Source organism: Bacillus rossius, chromosome 3 (genome assembly GCF_032445375.1).
Source record: "Bacillus rossius redtenbacheri isolate Brsri chromosome 3, Brsri_v3, whole genome shotgun sequence".
Lineage (NCBI taxonomy): Eukaryota > Metazoa > Arthropoda > Insecta > Phasmatodea > Bacillidae > Bacillus > Bacillus rossius.
In genome coordinates this window covers 6820480-6837173 of record NC_086332.1, presented here as the reverse complement: position 1 = coordinate 6837173, position 16694 = coordinate 6820480, and the positions used below count along the sequence as shown (strand labels likewise).

Sequence of the window (16694 nt, the reverse complement as noted above, 5' to 3'; positions counted from 1 at the left end):
CAATATTCCTGCTACGTAAATACAAAACAATAGAATAACGTATTTCTATTTTAATAAAGTTCTATAGCCCGGGCTTTCAGTATCTTTGCAAAGTTCCAGTTCATTTGACGCGTGTGCTCGAAGTTCATTTAAGCTTTCCAGAAAATCACGCAGCCTCAAACGCGATATCTTTATCACTTGTTAAAATTAAAAGGCCTATTAACGCAGTACTTGCAAAATTTTCCAGTTCTTAAACGGTGTTTTTTTTTTTGGGGGGGGGGGGGGACGGTATTTGTCCCTTCACAAACGTCACCAATGTTACAGCGCCCATTTCAGTTAACTGCTTATTATTTTAAGAGTATAAATTGTTTTTGAGCCTTATGTCACTGCACTTGGGGTGAATGTTAAACCAGGGGGAAAAAAAATGGGTGCGTGTATTTATGTACGCGCGTTAGAAGTTATACTTACTTAGCGTAGTAAAAAACTAACTTTGTGTATGTATATAATTACCTAATAGAAATAAAAAAGGAAAGGACCGGACACCTGGTAAAAGTTTAAATTTAATGAATTAAAAATTAAATAAAATAATAAATATTCAATATTAATATAAACACGTGTATAAAATTAATTAATTGAGTAAAATAATCAAAATATATTAAAATTAATAATGAAAATAAATAAATATACTAAATATTAATTTTAATTTATTAAATCGAATTATTTATTAAATAATGTAATAATTTATAATGCAAATGATTAATACATACGGGAACATAATCTAAAAAAAAAAAACACTCCCATGAAAACGGCCAGGAGACTACTAAACCCTCCATAGACACTCCCTGCCAGCGACAATGGAAGCTTACAAGCAACCTGACATCGTTATACATTTGGGAACATAACCTCACTTATATAAATACACTTGAAAACTTTTATAAACACTAACATTCACAATAAATAAATGTTTTTAATGATATGGACCAGTAGGCCTACTTAATATCAATCTCTAAAGTATAAGATTTAAAACCACATAATTTTTATTTGTATGTAGTTTTTATATTTTATGTAGCCTTTTTTATGTGGCTTTTTTTATGTAGCCTATGTTTCCAATGTTTCCATCCTATAAAAATGTTATTGCATGCTGCGAGCGCATCGTAAAATTTCACGCATCATATTATCATAACGCGCGTAAAGAAGTATAATTTTCAAAAAAATGGAAGATATCTAGTTGGGTGTTGACTGTTGAGTGAAATGAAAGTGCATGTCAGCAAGTCTCGCCGGCGCGGCGCTCCTGCGGCCTTGATGCGCCTCTGCCGGCGCTGATTGGCCAGACGTGTTCCGTCTCGCCGCGTGTCGCGGCCAGTGAAACCTCAGATTCACTTGGTCGACTGCCTCGCTCTCCTCTCCGGAGCACGCGCGCGCCACGTCGAGTCGGTGAAACATGCTGCGACCAAGTAACTACCCCATTTGACCGGAGGTACGCTACAGCCTGCTGCGGATGAGAAGCCTTCTTTTCACAGACGAGAGCCAAGCGTCCGATCGTGCATCTTCGGTTGTTTTTTGTTCATTGTAAATACAGCGGTGCCTACCAGGGGGGAGGGGGGGTAACGACGCAGACTGCGTCATTATAATTTCAGGGGGGGGGGGGGGTTTACGACGCAGACTGCGTCATTAAAATTTCAGGGGGGGAGGGGGTTGTCAAAAGACGAGATAATATATATATATATCATTTACATACTTATAGCTTCTAATGTAAAAATACGTTTCTGGTGCTTTGATAATTGAAAAGGATCTTGTATATCAAATTGGCAACCCCGCACTTTCCTCAATAAAAGCAGTTTGGCATCTGTCGGTTCAGGATGGTCCCTATCCCCGCTTCGATCAATAAGCGCACACACGCATATGACCAAAATTATTATTATTAGAAAATTAGTTTTAATTAATGCAAAATGTGACAAAATATAATACTAAAAAAGTATAATATTATAAAATCATTGAGAAAATGGTACAAAAAATTTGGGGGGGGGGGGGGCATCATTATGTTAGGGGGGGGGGTGAGTCATAGTGTTTGGGGGGGGGGGGACCTCTGGTAAATAAATATGTAGAGCTGTAGCAAACAGTTTGTATTCGTTACTGAGTAACGGGTGCGCTGTCTATATACGAGTAACGAAACGTTACACACGGCTGCATTTCGTTACTCGCATTTTTCGTATGTTTCACGCATGCGCGCGCATATTCGATGAATTTACGTTACAAAGAACGATGTTTGTTTATTAAGTAAAGTATAATTTGGAAATTCGTCATCCAAGTTTTTTACTGTTTATTAAAGGTATTGTGTGTGGACAAAGTTTCAAATTGGAACAGAAACAACGTAAGAAAGTAATTTTTACAAATTAGAAATATGTATGTTTTTGTTTTTTATTATCGCGAATTTTCACGTTTTTTTTATTATCTTAAAAGAGATAATATAATAAAGCCGCTCTAATGAGATTTAATTGTTTCTTGGATAACAAAAACTGTTAATTATCAAATATTGTTAATTGTATATATTCTATTTATTATTATTTACGCGACGTCATACTGTACGCGTACGCAATACGACTCGATTCGTTGCATGTTATGCGGTATCAGAAGTAACGAGTAACGATACGATAGTAGCGAGTACTGATTGTTATAGTAACGAATACATACGGGTACGTTTTTTTTCGTTACTTTTACACCTCTATAAATATGGCGGTGTTGACAAAAGGATACTAATGGTCAATTAGGTTTGGTTAGTTACATTATAAATACTTTAAAACATTGTGGACGGTTGATTTGGTTAGGATAGCTACATTAAAGATACGGGGGGAAAAAGCGAGCATGAACTTCGGGGAACTTCGGGTGTGGCTCTCTCGTCTGTGAAATGAAGGCTTCCCCTGCGGATTCTAGAGAGACAATTAGCTTCCATTCTACGCATGGTATTCCTTTTGATAAAATAACCTCTGCACTTAGTTTTAAAAATAATTGTTAGCCGAATATTTAACATTGTTTCTTCTCAGGTATGATGGAAGAATATTCAGCTGTCGAACTGAAAACGTGGATAGAGTTACCTCTCATGAAAGTGCACTCGCTTGTGGGGTGTAGGTACTTTAGAAGCGTAATGACATTGACCGAAGAGAGAGCAGTGCTGTCGAGATCATTGGGCGCTGATCTCCCTCCTTGTTAGACTAATAGCGGACGGGAAGCCTTTATTTCACAGACGAGAGAGCCACACCCGAGGTTCATGCTCGCTTTTTTGGATTTTTGATTTCACAGTATCTTTAATTGTAGCTATCCTAACCAAATCAACCGTCCACAATGTTTTAAAGTATTTATGATGTAGCTAACCTAACCTAATTGACCATTAGTTATCATGAGGTATATTTATTTACAATGAAAAAAAAAAAAACCCCGAAGATGCACGATCGGGTGTTCGGCTCTCTCGTCTGTGGAAAGAAGCATGCTCGGTCTGACGGAGACCGGACCAGCCACACACTGGCGGATATGCTCCGCAGCGCCTGGTGGCCACCTGGAAGCGCTACTGGTTCGTGCTGGAAGGCCGCCTGCTGCTGTACTACGGCTCCGAGCAGGACTACGTGCGGCTGTCGGCGTGCCGCGGCTCCATCAACATGGGGCTGGTGTCGTGCGTGCGGCCCGGCGCGGCGCGCGGCGCCAGACTGCACGACGGCTACACCATCGAGGTGGTGACGCGCACGCAGCGCGTGGTGCTGGTGAGCCGTCTGCCCCTCTCACTGCCACTGCTCGTGAGCCACGCTAGACTGTAGCTTTCTTAATACTTTACTAGAATACATAAGCTATCATCAGGCAAACAAGCCACTTTAAATTAATTCACTTTATTTTTGTTGCCACATATTTCATGGTGTGGCATACCAGAAATTTTGCATCTCTTAGTCAAGAATATTTCTTTTTTTAAAAAAAATCACAAAACAGTATTAAGTGTTTGTCACACAGTTTAAATCTCTTTCATTTTGTAATTAGTCGTCAAGTAGTTATATTAACATTATAGACCTAACACTTCGAATTTGAACCTCCCATTCGAGTTGTTTATGCTAGTAGTTATGGACCCACCTGAAAGAAAACATGGTTTCAGTTTCCATTGTAAGAGACGCACTTCTATATCCCTCTTTATTCTATGTCGCCGACTATCATGGAGGTACATGACAGACTGATCGATCTCATCTGCCTGGCCTGGCCAGTGGAGGTGTTAATATCGTCTCATATAAACATGACCCTTGTGTTTGTTGAAATAATTATGCACATGTAGACCTGTACTCTAATGTTAAGTTGGCAACGTACTGACCATAAATAATCAAACATTAACTGCATTGATCGTCGCGTCGGACCCACAACTCATACAACATCTCGGCCTCAAAAACATACCAACTGCGCAAGTAGTATTGGGCGCAAAGCCACGATGCACTGTTTTAATTCTGTTGGTTCAATATGACTACCGTCAGTTGGGGTAACATTGGCCCTTTGAGGGTAACTTTGGCCCAAAACAAAAAAAAAATTTAAACCATGTTACAACTCTTCAAAATATTTATTATATGTGATGATACATATGTTACATATGTATCATCACATCTAATAAATATTTTGAAGAGTTGTAACATGGTTAAAAATTTTTTTTGTCTTGGACTAAAGTTACCCTCAAAGGGCCAATGTTACCCCAACTGACGGTACCAATAAGCAGTTATATCTCGCTCCCAAACGATGGTTACTGCACAGATTGTCTGCACAATATACTCACATAGATAATTAATTTTCTGTTTGTTCACAGTATCATGTTACAGTTAAAATTATTTGTATTGAAAGAAAACGTAATTAAATCTATTCTAATGTTGCATCCTGATACTACTCGAGCAAGTGTTGGTCACGTGTGTTTTCGTGCCGAAACGATTCGTCAACATTTCGACATTGATAAGTTAGTAGCCGTGACCGCTATTTGGTGAGAGCAGCGCTCTGAGTTGGTACAATCGTGCCACGCTAAACACCATCAAATAATACAAATTATGGGGATGACCTATATCGAATTTCACCGAAGTGGTGTTGACGATGTCACCAGCTATGCAACACATTCTTGCATGTTTGATTTGAAGCAGTTTATTATCATGAGAGAGAGCCTTGAAGTCAATGAAAATGCAGTTACGTCACCAGCGTGGGGCAGTGTAGAATTTCAATTATATTAAGGGGCCCGCCTACCTGGGCACACATACAGTGTGCAGAGCTTCAGGAAAAACAACGCGATTTCAAAACTACTCAAGATATCCGAGTGGGGCCTATTTACGAATAGCATTTAAGAGTTCGCTGAGGACCGAAAAGTACTTTTAATTTCGGATTAAGTTTTTAAACTGTATTTTTAGAAGCGTTAAAATGCCTAAAACGCGTGTTTTCAGAGTAATTTTTAGGCATAAAACAATCAGTACAGATTCTTGAAAGTACTTAAGGGGCTTGCATAACACCTTTATCTTCATTTCTCCGCCATATAATGTTACGGTCACCGCTCAAATTTCACAGTTATCCTGTGACGACGAGACGAATGCGCGCCAGTTCAGAGATTGCGCTTAGAGGCTATACCGCGCTGGAAGCACCAGCGAGCGTCGCGCTTATCATCCCACCTCACTAACACACATACACCCTGACGAGGCGGGCCCCTTAAGGGGCTGAAGGTTTTTAGTTTTCAAAAATTCGGTGTATTCATTGAGTAAGCGAGTACAGAGACATCGAGGCCAAATATATAAAATAATGATAATAATAATACACACAAATCTGGTTACACAAGAGTCGCAGTTTCAAACTTAAAAGTCTGTTCCTGCGAAATTGGTTACGAAGAAACACAAAAGGATGAAATGAAAGGCATGATGCAACATGCAGACCAACTGAAGGAAGCAGGGAAGGTGTCTAGGGAGTGAACGCCACGTGGTTGCAGAGGATGAAGGAGCGGCCAGTACAGGAGCAGTGGCTGCAGGCGCTGCTCGACTCCATAGGCTGCCAGCAGGCGGCAGCACCGGCGGCGGGCGGCTCTCTGCACTTCCGCTACTCTATGGACGCGCTTCCCACCGCTGCTAAGGTGCTCATAGAGTATATAGATGTAGAGCAACCGACACGTCATTGTGTTTCCTCCCGTATAATGGCGATGTAAAATCCGAGACCGAGTCTTAAAGTATAAAACATTTTCCATGCGTAGGTATGACAAGTTTTCTTTTACACTGGGTTTTTATAGAGATATATTCTGGTGATTAAATCCAAATACAATTTTAACTACTCAATAAGCAATGATTTAGGAAGCATTTTTAATGTAAGTACACGCTACCTAAACTGTGTGGCTATGTAATGTTTGCAATTTAAAATGCCATTTTCTTTTTGGTGAAGTGAAGAAGTCCCATGTGTGTCGACCTCTGAGATATTTCCCACACAGATTCGCCTGATCTAGCTGCGCGGGCGGGATCCACACATTACTGAGAATAGTCGCTTGTGTGAAATGATTCTCTCTGCATTACAGATGAGAGTCTAAAAGTAATTAACAAATTGTAACAGAGTACTAAAGCTTATACGATGTTTGCCTTCTTATGCGAAACATTAAGAAAAATAGCCCAAAATTCTGGAATGAAACAAAAAAATATACCTATATTTTTTGTTTTCTTAGAATGACTAATACTCCTTAATGCAACAATGTAACAACATTCTAGACCGATGAAACACACTAGCACGAACTTCGCACTTGAAATACGGTGTGTTCGACCAGCTGGTGACAGTTAAGAGTAATTCACTTAGATGATCTGTTTTCGGTCAGCGACTGATCAAGAGTTCTGACCGCCCTAGACTAATTTATGAAGATGCGCCCCAGCCAGGTGACAAGTCAAGTGTTTGTTTTACGCGCACTTTTTTAAAATTTCAAAATTTATTGTTAAGATCAGGGAGTCCCAAGGTTTTTTCAGTTCACAGCGCGTTTAGTTTTAGTGTTTTTGTTTCGGGTCTAGTTGAAATATGTAGGGTAGATGCAATGACGCTAGATTAATAGTGCATGCGAAGACACAATTTCAGCGTGCCCTAGGATGCAGTCTAATTGGATGGTGTTATGCACAAATGAGTTAACCAACAAAAGGAAAAAAAAGTTATTGAAATAATTGTGTAGATAAAATGACACTTTTAATTGAGCTAAATTTGTTTACCCGACATTCCTTGCTACTATGCCATCTTGCGACCAAACATTCAACGCACTGCCACAATAACGGTTATTGTGTGTTCAACTTTGAGCTCAATTTACTCAGTTGAAAATGTTTGTGGGTTGAACCATTTTTACATAACACCTTCCAATTAGCCCGAGGGTTAGTCAGGCCCTGTTGTCGGCGGGAAGAGAGCCGTGGGTCAGGGAAGTGTGGCGCGGTGCTGCAGAGCGAGGCGGGCCCGGAGGAGGAGCGGCAGAGCACGCTGCCTCGCAGGGCTCGGCAGCAGGGCCTGCTGCAGCACATCAAGAAGATGGGCGGCCTGGAGGCCGTGCTGAAGGCGCGCAACAACAGGTACGGCTCGGCGCGGCAGGAGGGCGCTGCACAGGAGACCCCGGGCCAGCACGGGGCCGCTGCTCTGCGGAACGGCACGGGCGAGGTGGTGGAGAACAGGCTGTACGACCCGAGCGGGGACAGGCCGGAGACTGCCGGGCGGTACGAGGTCGTGGAGGCGCCGGCCGACAGGGAGGGCGAGGTGTACTACAGCTCGCTGGACGAGGAGCGGCCCCAGGAACCCCAGGAGCCGGAGCTGCCGCCCAGACCGCCCGCCGGCTCGGTGTCCGCGGCGGAGGACGACGAGGACGCCGACTACGCCGAGTACTGCATGCTGGGGGCCGCGCCGGCTTCGACCGGGCAGCGCGCCGACCCTCGCCCCAAGGCCAGGCGCAGGATGAGCTTCATCCACCGGCTCATGGGGAAGTACCACAAGAAGAAGTCCAAGCATCACAACGGCGTCAACCACGTAAGCTTTGACAATACCAGTGGCGGATCAGAGATTCACCTCAGAGGGGGCACTCTAGGATTTCAGAATAGCCAGAGAAAAAATGTCTTAAAATTACTAAATTTGTATTTAATCTACTCACACTACACATAACGTCCAACCACCACACTTTATGATTCTACAAGAAATTCATTAATTATATTAAAATATTTTATTGGTTTCAGAAACAATCATTTTTGTCGGCAATATTAATGTAGTTGACAATTGGATTTCGTGGTGGGGGGGGGGGGGGGGGTCACTTGCTTTTGGTGCCTCCCCTTGGATCCGCCACTGAACAATACATACGGTGCAAGCTTTTATCGCAACACGTTCTTGCGTTTAAATATTTACTGCGATGTCTCTTCACTTAAGGATGTGCTACGAAAGTTGTACACCTATTTACTTGCAGCAGAAAACTCACGTTTCAGTGATAGATGCACCAGTAAAATAGGTACCAAGTAAGCTGAACTTCTTTTGATTTTTACTGTGAAAATATCCATTATCATCGCGTTCTAAAGCAGTGTGTTACCTAACATAATATATATTTCTGATTCATTTCCACATTTACAGTACATATCATTATAATTTTGTGAATATATTGTTTTGGTTCCAAAACGATCACTATCCAGCAGCCTAAATTGATATTGGTACTTAGTCTAACTTATCCAATGGGTTTCAAATGAATTCACTGTAACTGACTGGGATCACTGGCTGAGATACAACAATTAAACAAGATTATTACAAAGGACCAGGATCAAATAAATACTAAAAGATTATGCAATATAATATCTCAATATATTAAGTTAGGTACGTATATTGTTGTGCAACCATTTGAATCCTAACTAGTGAGTCTAGTTAAAACAAGATTTCTCTACTAACCAATTATTTCTGTGAAGTAGTTAAAAGTTACAACATTTCAAGTATTTAGTTTGATTGATGCTAAATGTTTATGGGTTGTATGGAGAATTTAGTGGTTGTTGTGTGGTTCCCACATCAAACTCACACTCTCTTAGTTGGATTATGTCCCTCTACGTTAATGACGATGCTGTTCCTTGGACCGGCGACCAGGCAGATAAGTCGTAGTGGGGATGAATGCTATTCGAGCCTGGATGATGTCAGCTCGCGAGACACTGCAGGGGACTCTCGTCGCTCGAACCTGGCCCTCCAGCTGGGACCACGGTGTCGCTAGTTTCTCCAATCATGCATTCCGTAGCTGCCCCATCTCTCCGTTCCACCCCTAACTGATGAGCTATTCGGCGACGTTCAGACCTGAATGTTAAATTCTTTTTCACTTGTTGATACGTCTGTTAGTTCCATTCGCTGTAGTATTTGTTAAGTGGGGAAGTGTGTTCAAGAATTGGAAGTTGGAAAGGGGAAATATGATTTAATTGGCCTGCTGGAACATGACCGTTGTTTCAGGACACTCGGCGGTCGGTGAACGACGGCGTGGAATATGACGTGATAGACTACAATTCCTTCGAGAGGGACGCGGGCAAAGGGAACAGCGGCGAAGAGGAACCTCACGAGGTGTCCATGGCGAGTATGAGCGGTGCCAAGAGCCTGATGCCCAACAACACGTTCCAAGAGCTCCAGAAGAGACTGAGAGACAGGACGGGTCCCCAACCCTCACCACAAGACCCTGAGGTGAGCAATAGGGACACTCAAAAAGGTTTTATAGCTTTCGTGAGAATGATTTGAATTGATATACATTTAACTTCAAAAGTAAAAAAAAGTAACATTCCTGGATCCAAACACTGTACCTACCTAACGGTCAGGCATCTAATCTGAGTTTTGATACAGATGGTACATACTCATATTTGTATTTCATCTATGCATTCATTACAAATATCAACATATGTAACACAAATTCAGTGGGGGCAGAGTTAAAAAATAATCAAAATGTGAACAGTTTCATTCAAAAATACTTACATTACTATTGTACTGTAGATACAAACACAGTGACATATGGGTCTACAGAGAAATTTTAATGACTAAATTAGTATTCCCAGAACAATATATACTAGAAGAATTTACTTACAGATCAGTAGGTAGGGGCTGGAAAAATTAGCATCTACTTTTTATTAAATTAGCATCTACTATTTTATATATTAGCATCTATTATTGTATAATTAGAATTTTTAATGCAACTTATTTAAATTTTAATATTTAAACTCAAAATGTTTAAAAACTAAATATTCAAATATACGGATGCCTACAAATTACCCTCTAGTTAAGTTTCGTGAAAAGAAAAACCCCAATTTTTTCATATCTTCCTAGATTAAAACCGCAAAAATCATGTATGTGCTTATTTTACTTATTAAAAAAAAATTGGTAGTGCAATATGCTAGAAAAAATTCAATCATAGGTGTGATTCACAGCAATTCATAATTCACAAATCAACTGGATTAGTGTTGGGTTATATTTGGAATTTATCTCAGAATGTAACTTGGCTGCATCTCAAGAGACATGGAAATATCACGAAGTATGGTCACAAAAACCATTGTAGAGAAGCAGGGCCGGCGCGTCCATATAGGCAAACTAGGCAAACGCCTAGGGCAGGGGTCGGCAACCTGCGGCTCGCGAGCCACATGCGGCTCTTTGGATGTTAAGCTGCGGCTCTTTAGTTCCGTGCCAGAAATACTGCATCACCAGGTCATTTATACAGACAATATTTTTTTTATTACAAACCAGTAGTAAGCCTGGTTTTTTTTCCACGCTTGTTATATTTTATTAACACTTTGAAGGCTGCCGACGTAATATTACGTCATTGTGTGTTTTGGTAAAAATGCGATCGACGCAATATTACTGCGCAACTTTATTTATTCAAGTACTGTTTATTGTTGGCAAGAAAAATTTTTGTGGCTCTTTAAATACTTTGAAATTTTGTAAATTGTCATTTTTGGCTCTTCCGACTCAAAAGGTTGCCGACCCCTGGCCTAGGGCGCCAAGTAGCTGGGGGCGGCACAGAACGACACATAACAGCTGATATAATATGTTTGATTATTGAAACTAGATGAAAATGGTTTTTTGTAACAGTTTGGAATGTTTATATTGATATAAGTAATTATTTAAGTTCACGGTGACCTGTTTATGATTTGTAATAAGTAAAAAAGTAAAAAAATTGGTTGTCTGTAAAGTCGGTTTACGGACGATAGTTTAACGTGACGTCATAACAAAACATTGATGAAATGATTGATCCAGAAGAAAAGGAAATATCATATTCGGCCTGAGACTGAGACGTAATAGGTTTTTGCAACCAAACCATTTAGGCATTAAAAATATTATATTCTTTGAGGAAGAATTTTTTTTTTAAATTTTTCTATCTTTTGTATGATAAAATCTACCTCTGCATACTTTTATGAATAAAATTGAATAATTTTTATTGAATTATCACTATTTTGTATGGATACAAAGGAGTAAAATGAAATGTACAATTTAATTAATAAATTTACTTTTATTTGCATTCATTATTCAAATATATTTATTACTTTTGAAATGTTACGTGCGCCGTATTTATTTTTACAAGTACAAACATTTTTTTTGCACCTACCGGGATTTGAACCGACAACATAGCGCCGCTGATCGCTCACCCACGAGGCCATTTTCAATAATTAATAGTTTCAGAGGTTATATATACATTTATAAAAATTTTGTTCACGGTAGGGGAATAATATTATTTCTTTTTTATAACTCGATTTTATTACAAATACACATCCCAAATACATAAATTTATTTATAATGTGTTACAATATTTTTTAAAACATTGTGCAAAAGATCCCGGTTGTAATTGGAATTATTATGTGTAACTGTAAAACACCATTGTTCGTTAAAAACGTATTTGAATATTCAACATTACTTTTAAATAACTGTACCGATTGTGCTGAAAATCGGTGGACAATCGTTAAATTACATAATATTAATAATTCAAACGACGAAAATATGATTGATAAGTCAAATCGATGGTCGTTCCAATTGAGTGGAAGATAGATGCCACGCATGCGTAGGCCCTACAATGAGCATGAAGAGAGATGCCACGCATGCGTACAATGAGCAAATAGGACACATCCGTAGTGGGACACTTTTTCGTGCGTGCAGCTGGCGTTCATCAATTTATTAGACGTCACGTCAAAAAACACAAGCCTGCTTACATTTGATTGTTGACAAAATCTTAGGCTTACGTGATGTATTTTGAGGCAAGGAAAATTTTTTTTGTGGTGTCCGGCGGGAAGGAGGGGGGGGGCATTAAGGTTTTTCGCCTAGGGCGCCAATTTACCTTGCACCGGCCCTGTAGAGAAGGATAACCAGAACTCACCACATGGTCAGGTGTAACATTTGGGGGAATGCCATGTGTCTGTGGCATTGCTGTGGTTTACTTCACGCTCCCGCTAAAGAAAAATGCAAGAAAGTGCAGCCTGTTTTGTTTCATCTTATTAGCATGCACTTTTCATCTGCGAGATGAGAAAATCTGCTGAAAAAATGGTGGATGATTTTTTTTTTTGGCATTAACTGGTAAGTCTTAAGTGGCAAACGTAAATTTAAGTAATTAAGTTAATTAATAATTACACATGCACATATATCCTAGACAAACAAAGTATGAATATAAGCTGAGTCAGGTAAATTAAATTCTACATGAAGGGTTGTTTCATTCCAAGTGTGAGAAGACACATTGTACATCAATTTAAAAAAAAAACTTTGAAAATGTATGTAGTAGTTATAACACATTTTATAACAGATATTTTTTATAAGTGAATGACATTTTAAACTAATTTAGTAGGAAAAAAGCAATTACCGGTATTTATGCAGGAAAATAGCAAAAAAAAAAAAAAGCATCCAAAGTGTAAATTAGCAAAAATATAAGCATCTGTAGCAAGATGCTAATTTTTGCTGGTCCCTACAGATCAAGTGCGCTCCTGTTACTGTGAACTGCAGTGGAGCAGCTGTGAGCACGGAGGGCAGGGCTGGATGTGTCCCCAGGAGCCGGACTACGAGGCGGAGTACGCGGGGTTCGAGGATGCCCCTCGCCGCCTGCCCGTGCCCGCGCCACGGAGGAACCTGGCCCAGGGCTCCGAGCCGGAGCAGCCTGCGGGCCTGGCCACTGGTAACTGACCACACACCTGCTTCCTCAAACTCTCGGACGTAGCCCATTACTAACTGTGCCCCCGGGGTTACCAGTTCCGTTCTGCTGTATGGATGTGATGCAAGAAAAGCAAAGGTGGCATCAAGCGGGATAAATGTAACTTATCGGGATAAAAAGTAAAAAAAAAAAAAAATGTCACCTACTACATATTTCACTGTCGTGCTAAATTTCATTAAAATCCATTGGATATTTTTAATGGTTAGGATAGTATTGTGTCGTTCCTGACATGCTGTTAGCACTTCGCCCGCTATTTGACATCCTGTCCTTGTGTCCTTCCACTCCCAAACCCGATATCAACACACTCAACCGAACGACCTCACAAGCACCATCTTGCCGACCCCCGCAGGGCCACCAACCTCTCCACTACACACGTCCTACACGACAGATAGTTTCAACGTGATTCTGTAACAAATTGACAGATAACAATAACAAAACACATTTTTTCGGCCGGTGTACCAAACCTACCCGTATTTTGAAAATATGTTCAGTGAAGAGAAATGACACCGATACATTTTCACATTTAACTTGATTTATTTTGACTTAATGGTTCACCGAAAAAGAGGTCTCCACAGATACACACACGTCATACAATATCCTCATTAGGGGGTCTGGGAAGGAATTGTTCTGGCATTTGTTAAGGTGGTCTTTGCAGCAGTTACCACAAAAGTAACCTTTTTTTTTATTACCAAAATGTGTGCGAGTAAGGTTTGACCTCAATTATGAACACATAATGAGTTTAAAATGCATAAATATGCTGTCATATCAAAAACTACTCTTAAAAATGTTACATTGACATACCTATTTAGCTAAAAGATTTAAATAAAATCCAAGTTATCTGCAGTTGAAATGGAATAAAATATTTTTTAATTTCATTTCAAAATTATAATTGCAGAGTAAAATAATTGATGAAAAATCACCCAGATTCCTGCCAGCTAATATCAATATTTCTTAATTCTTTCTAAACGTATAATTTCGCTCAAGACCGCATCTAACTGTGAAACTCCTGATTTTACAATGTTGTCGTTCTAAACAGTGTATGACAGGCTATATTTAAGTTGAATATTCACAAGTATTTGGCAGAGGGGCTATGAGATGTCCATATTTGCTATAAATGAAAGGTCATGCAGGTGGCAAGGTAAAGACAGTGCAGGCCACAAGTTGGAGCCACTTGGCTCCTAACATGTGGAAGACTGACGCAGGTCCTTGCCGTCGAGTTGTGTGGCTGGTAGTGAAGGATGTCCGCAGAGGGCGGCCAGCCAGGGGCGGGCGGTCCTCCCGAGCTGCCTCCGAGACGCCTCGTCAGACCCAGGTCCCCATGGCACGACGTCCCCAGCAACAACTCGCCCATTTACGGCAACTGCGAGGTAACGCTCCTTCGTCTCGCGTGCAGGCAAACCACTGAACTGTCTCGATCCGAGTTCAGTCAGTCAAACACTCATCGCTAAAACTTCAGTAAAACAGTTTACTGGATTCACTGGAGAGCAGTGGATGTAGCTACGAAATTCACTGCAAAGTCTGTGAACGTCACTATAAAACTCTTGGAAAACATCTGTTGAAGCTGTTCACTTGATGTAACCAGTTGTTATTTTATCAGTTCCAAAGACGAATTTTAATAAATCAGGCATTAAGATTACTTTAAGTTGGAGTATTTGATAGTGTTACAAATGAGGAGTGTGTATGGCAGAGCCAGGGAACGCCCGTGTGGTTGCAGGAGCTGTTCAGCGACGGGCCGCAGGGGTACGCGGTGGTGAGGAGCCGCTGGCAGGCGGCGGAGGCGGGGGGTGCCGCGCAGTGGACTCGCGAGCGACGCCAGGTGACCTTCCCCAGCCGCCTGGGGCAGCGCGCGGGGCCTGGCGACGCGTCGCCCCCGCCCGGCCCCGCGCTCACGCTGGTCCTGGCCACCGTGCACTCGGAGGACGGCGGGTGTGGAGGAGAGAACACCACGAGTGTCCCGCGAGTTGCTGAGGGCACAAAGCCGGCAGCCTCTCCTCCTGCCCCGGCTCTGATGAAAACGAACACGTACATCGATCTCATAAGTGAAGGTGAACATGAAGCTATAAACCTGGATGAAGAATCATCAGAATGCGATGATGAGAGTCATACCTGTATAACTGTTGGTGAAATCACATTAGCAGATATCCACGATTGTTCAAGGAAGGTTACTGACAGACTACAGAACACAAATGACAGTGCCTTAGGAAACGAAGAGGTGAGCGAGGACATGGCGCCCGACAGCCTGATGTCCGACGACGCCTCTCAGTGCTCCGCGAGCTGGGACATGAGCCGGTGGGTGGCAGAGGAGGGCAAGAGCAGGGATGCCCCTGCCTGCCCCGCATGCAGTCCTGGGGACGGAGCAAGGCCCCTCCAGTGCGTGCTGCTGCCCGTGGCCAAGAGACACTCGGACGAGCTGAACGACGTCCAGGAAGACGTGGAGAGGGTGGAGCTTCGCAGACCTACGGGGGACGCCCTCGCCTGCCCCGCATGCAGCCCTGGGGACGGAGCGAGGCCCCTCCAGTGCGTGCTGCTGCCCGTGGCCCAAAGACACTCGGACGAACTGAATCTTCTCCTGGCACAGCTGGCAGAAATAACGAGCGCACCACTGCTGTCTCCCGGTGTCACCATCAGCCTCGTGGACTTCCCCGAAGGCCGCACGCACGGCTCCGAGCTAGACGAGGTACTGTGCCCACCCTAGTCTCACTGGTGCAATGGTGGCGATGGAGTTTGATTATATTTTCCTGAAAAACTAGCATAATGAATATCCTCACTGTAAATGAAAGTAAGATAGATTATTACGTAGTTATGGGATTTTCGATACTTCGATACCTCGATACCAATACTTGACGGTATCGCAAAGTATCAAGTATCGAAACTGTAAGTTCGATACATTTTTTCGATACCGGAATGCTTGTTCATTTGTATTGAATTAAGTTTTGAGTCGCCATCGTACAAAATACAACTACAGTAGAACCTCGATGATACGTTCCCGTTTCATACATTTTCCCGTGTCATACGCCGATTAATTTTGATCCCGCCGAAAGTACCTACTATATTTACAATGGTTTACTTTCCCGGAACATACAGTTATAAAATCATTAATTTCCCGTTTCATACGTTTTTACGAAGCGGAAAAGCCTTAAAATTCACAAGTTTTTTCGTTATATTCCTTGTGATAAACTACGTTTTAATGCTTTTATTTTGAAAACGTTCATTGTTTACCTTGTCCTTTGCTAACGTAAGAAAATAACTTTATTGCATCATAGATATGGATAGTATCAGGAAGACTGTGCGCTTCGATAGTAGCACCTATGGCCAGCACCAAGCGAGACTAGTGGCGCAAACTAGCAATGATTATGAAAATGGTGCACGCGCTTTACCAAGGCACGGATCTCATATTCTGTGCATTCATTAATCTTTGAACTTAATATACCCGTTTGTTATTGTTTTCTTACGACCAGATTGTTTTGTATTTTACGTTTCTCAAGTTAAAATTTTATTGAAAATTATTCTGTTGCATAAAGTTGTTTGTAAAATGAAACAAACAAGCAAAAAT

General features: G+C 41.5%; 1 protein-coding gene across 1 annotated transcript in view; it reads left to right on the top strand.

Annotated features, from left to right (window-relative positions):
• Positions 1-16694, top strand: part of LOC134530138 (uncharacterized) — a 43751-nt gene that overhangs the window by 15191 nt on the left and 11866 nt on the right. Inside the window, exons 3-9 of the mRNA XM_063364755.1 lie at positions 3516-3731; positions 5951-6091; positions 7417-7989; positions 9427-9651; positions 12982-13105; positions 14390-14508; positions 14856-15818. Of these exons, the coding sequence (XP_063220825.1) occupies positions 3516-3731; positions 5951-6091; positions 7417-7989; positions 9427-9651; positions 12982-13105; positions 14390-14508; positions 14856-15818 (2361 nt within the window). The remainder of the gene's footprint in view (positions 1-3515; positions 3732-5950; positions 6092-7416; positions 7990-9426; positions 9652-12981; positions 13106-14389; positions 14509-14855; positions 15819-16694) is intronic.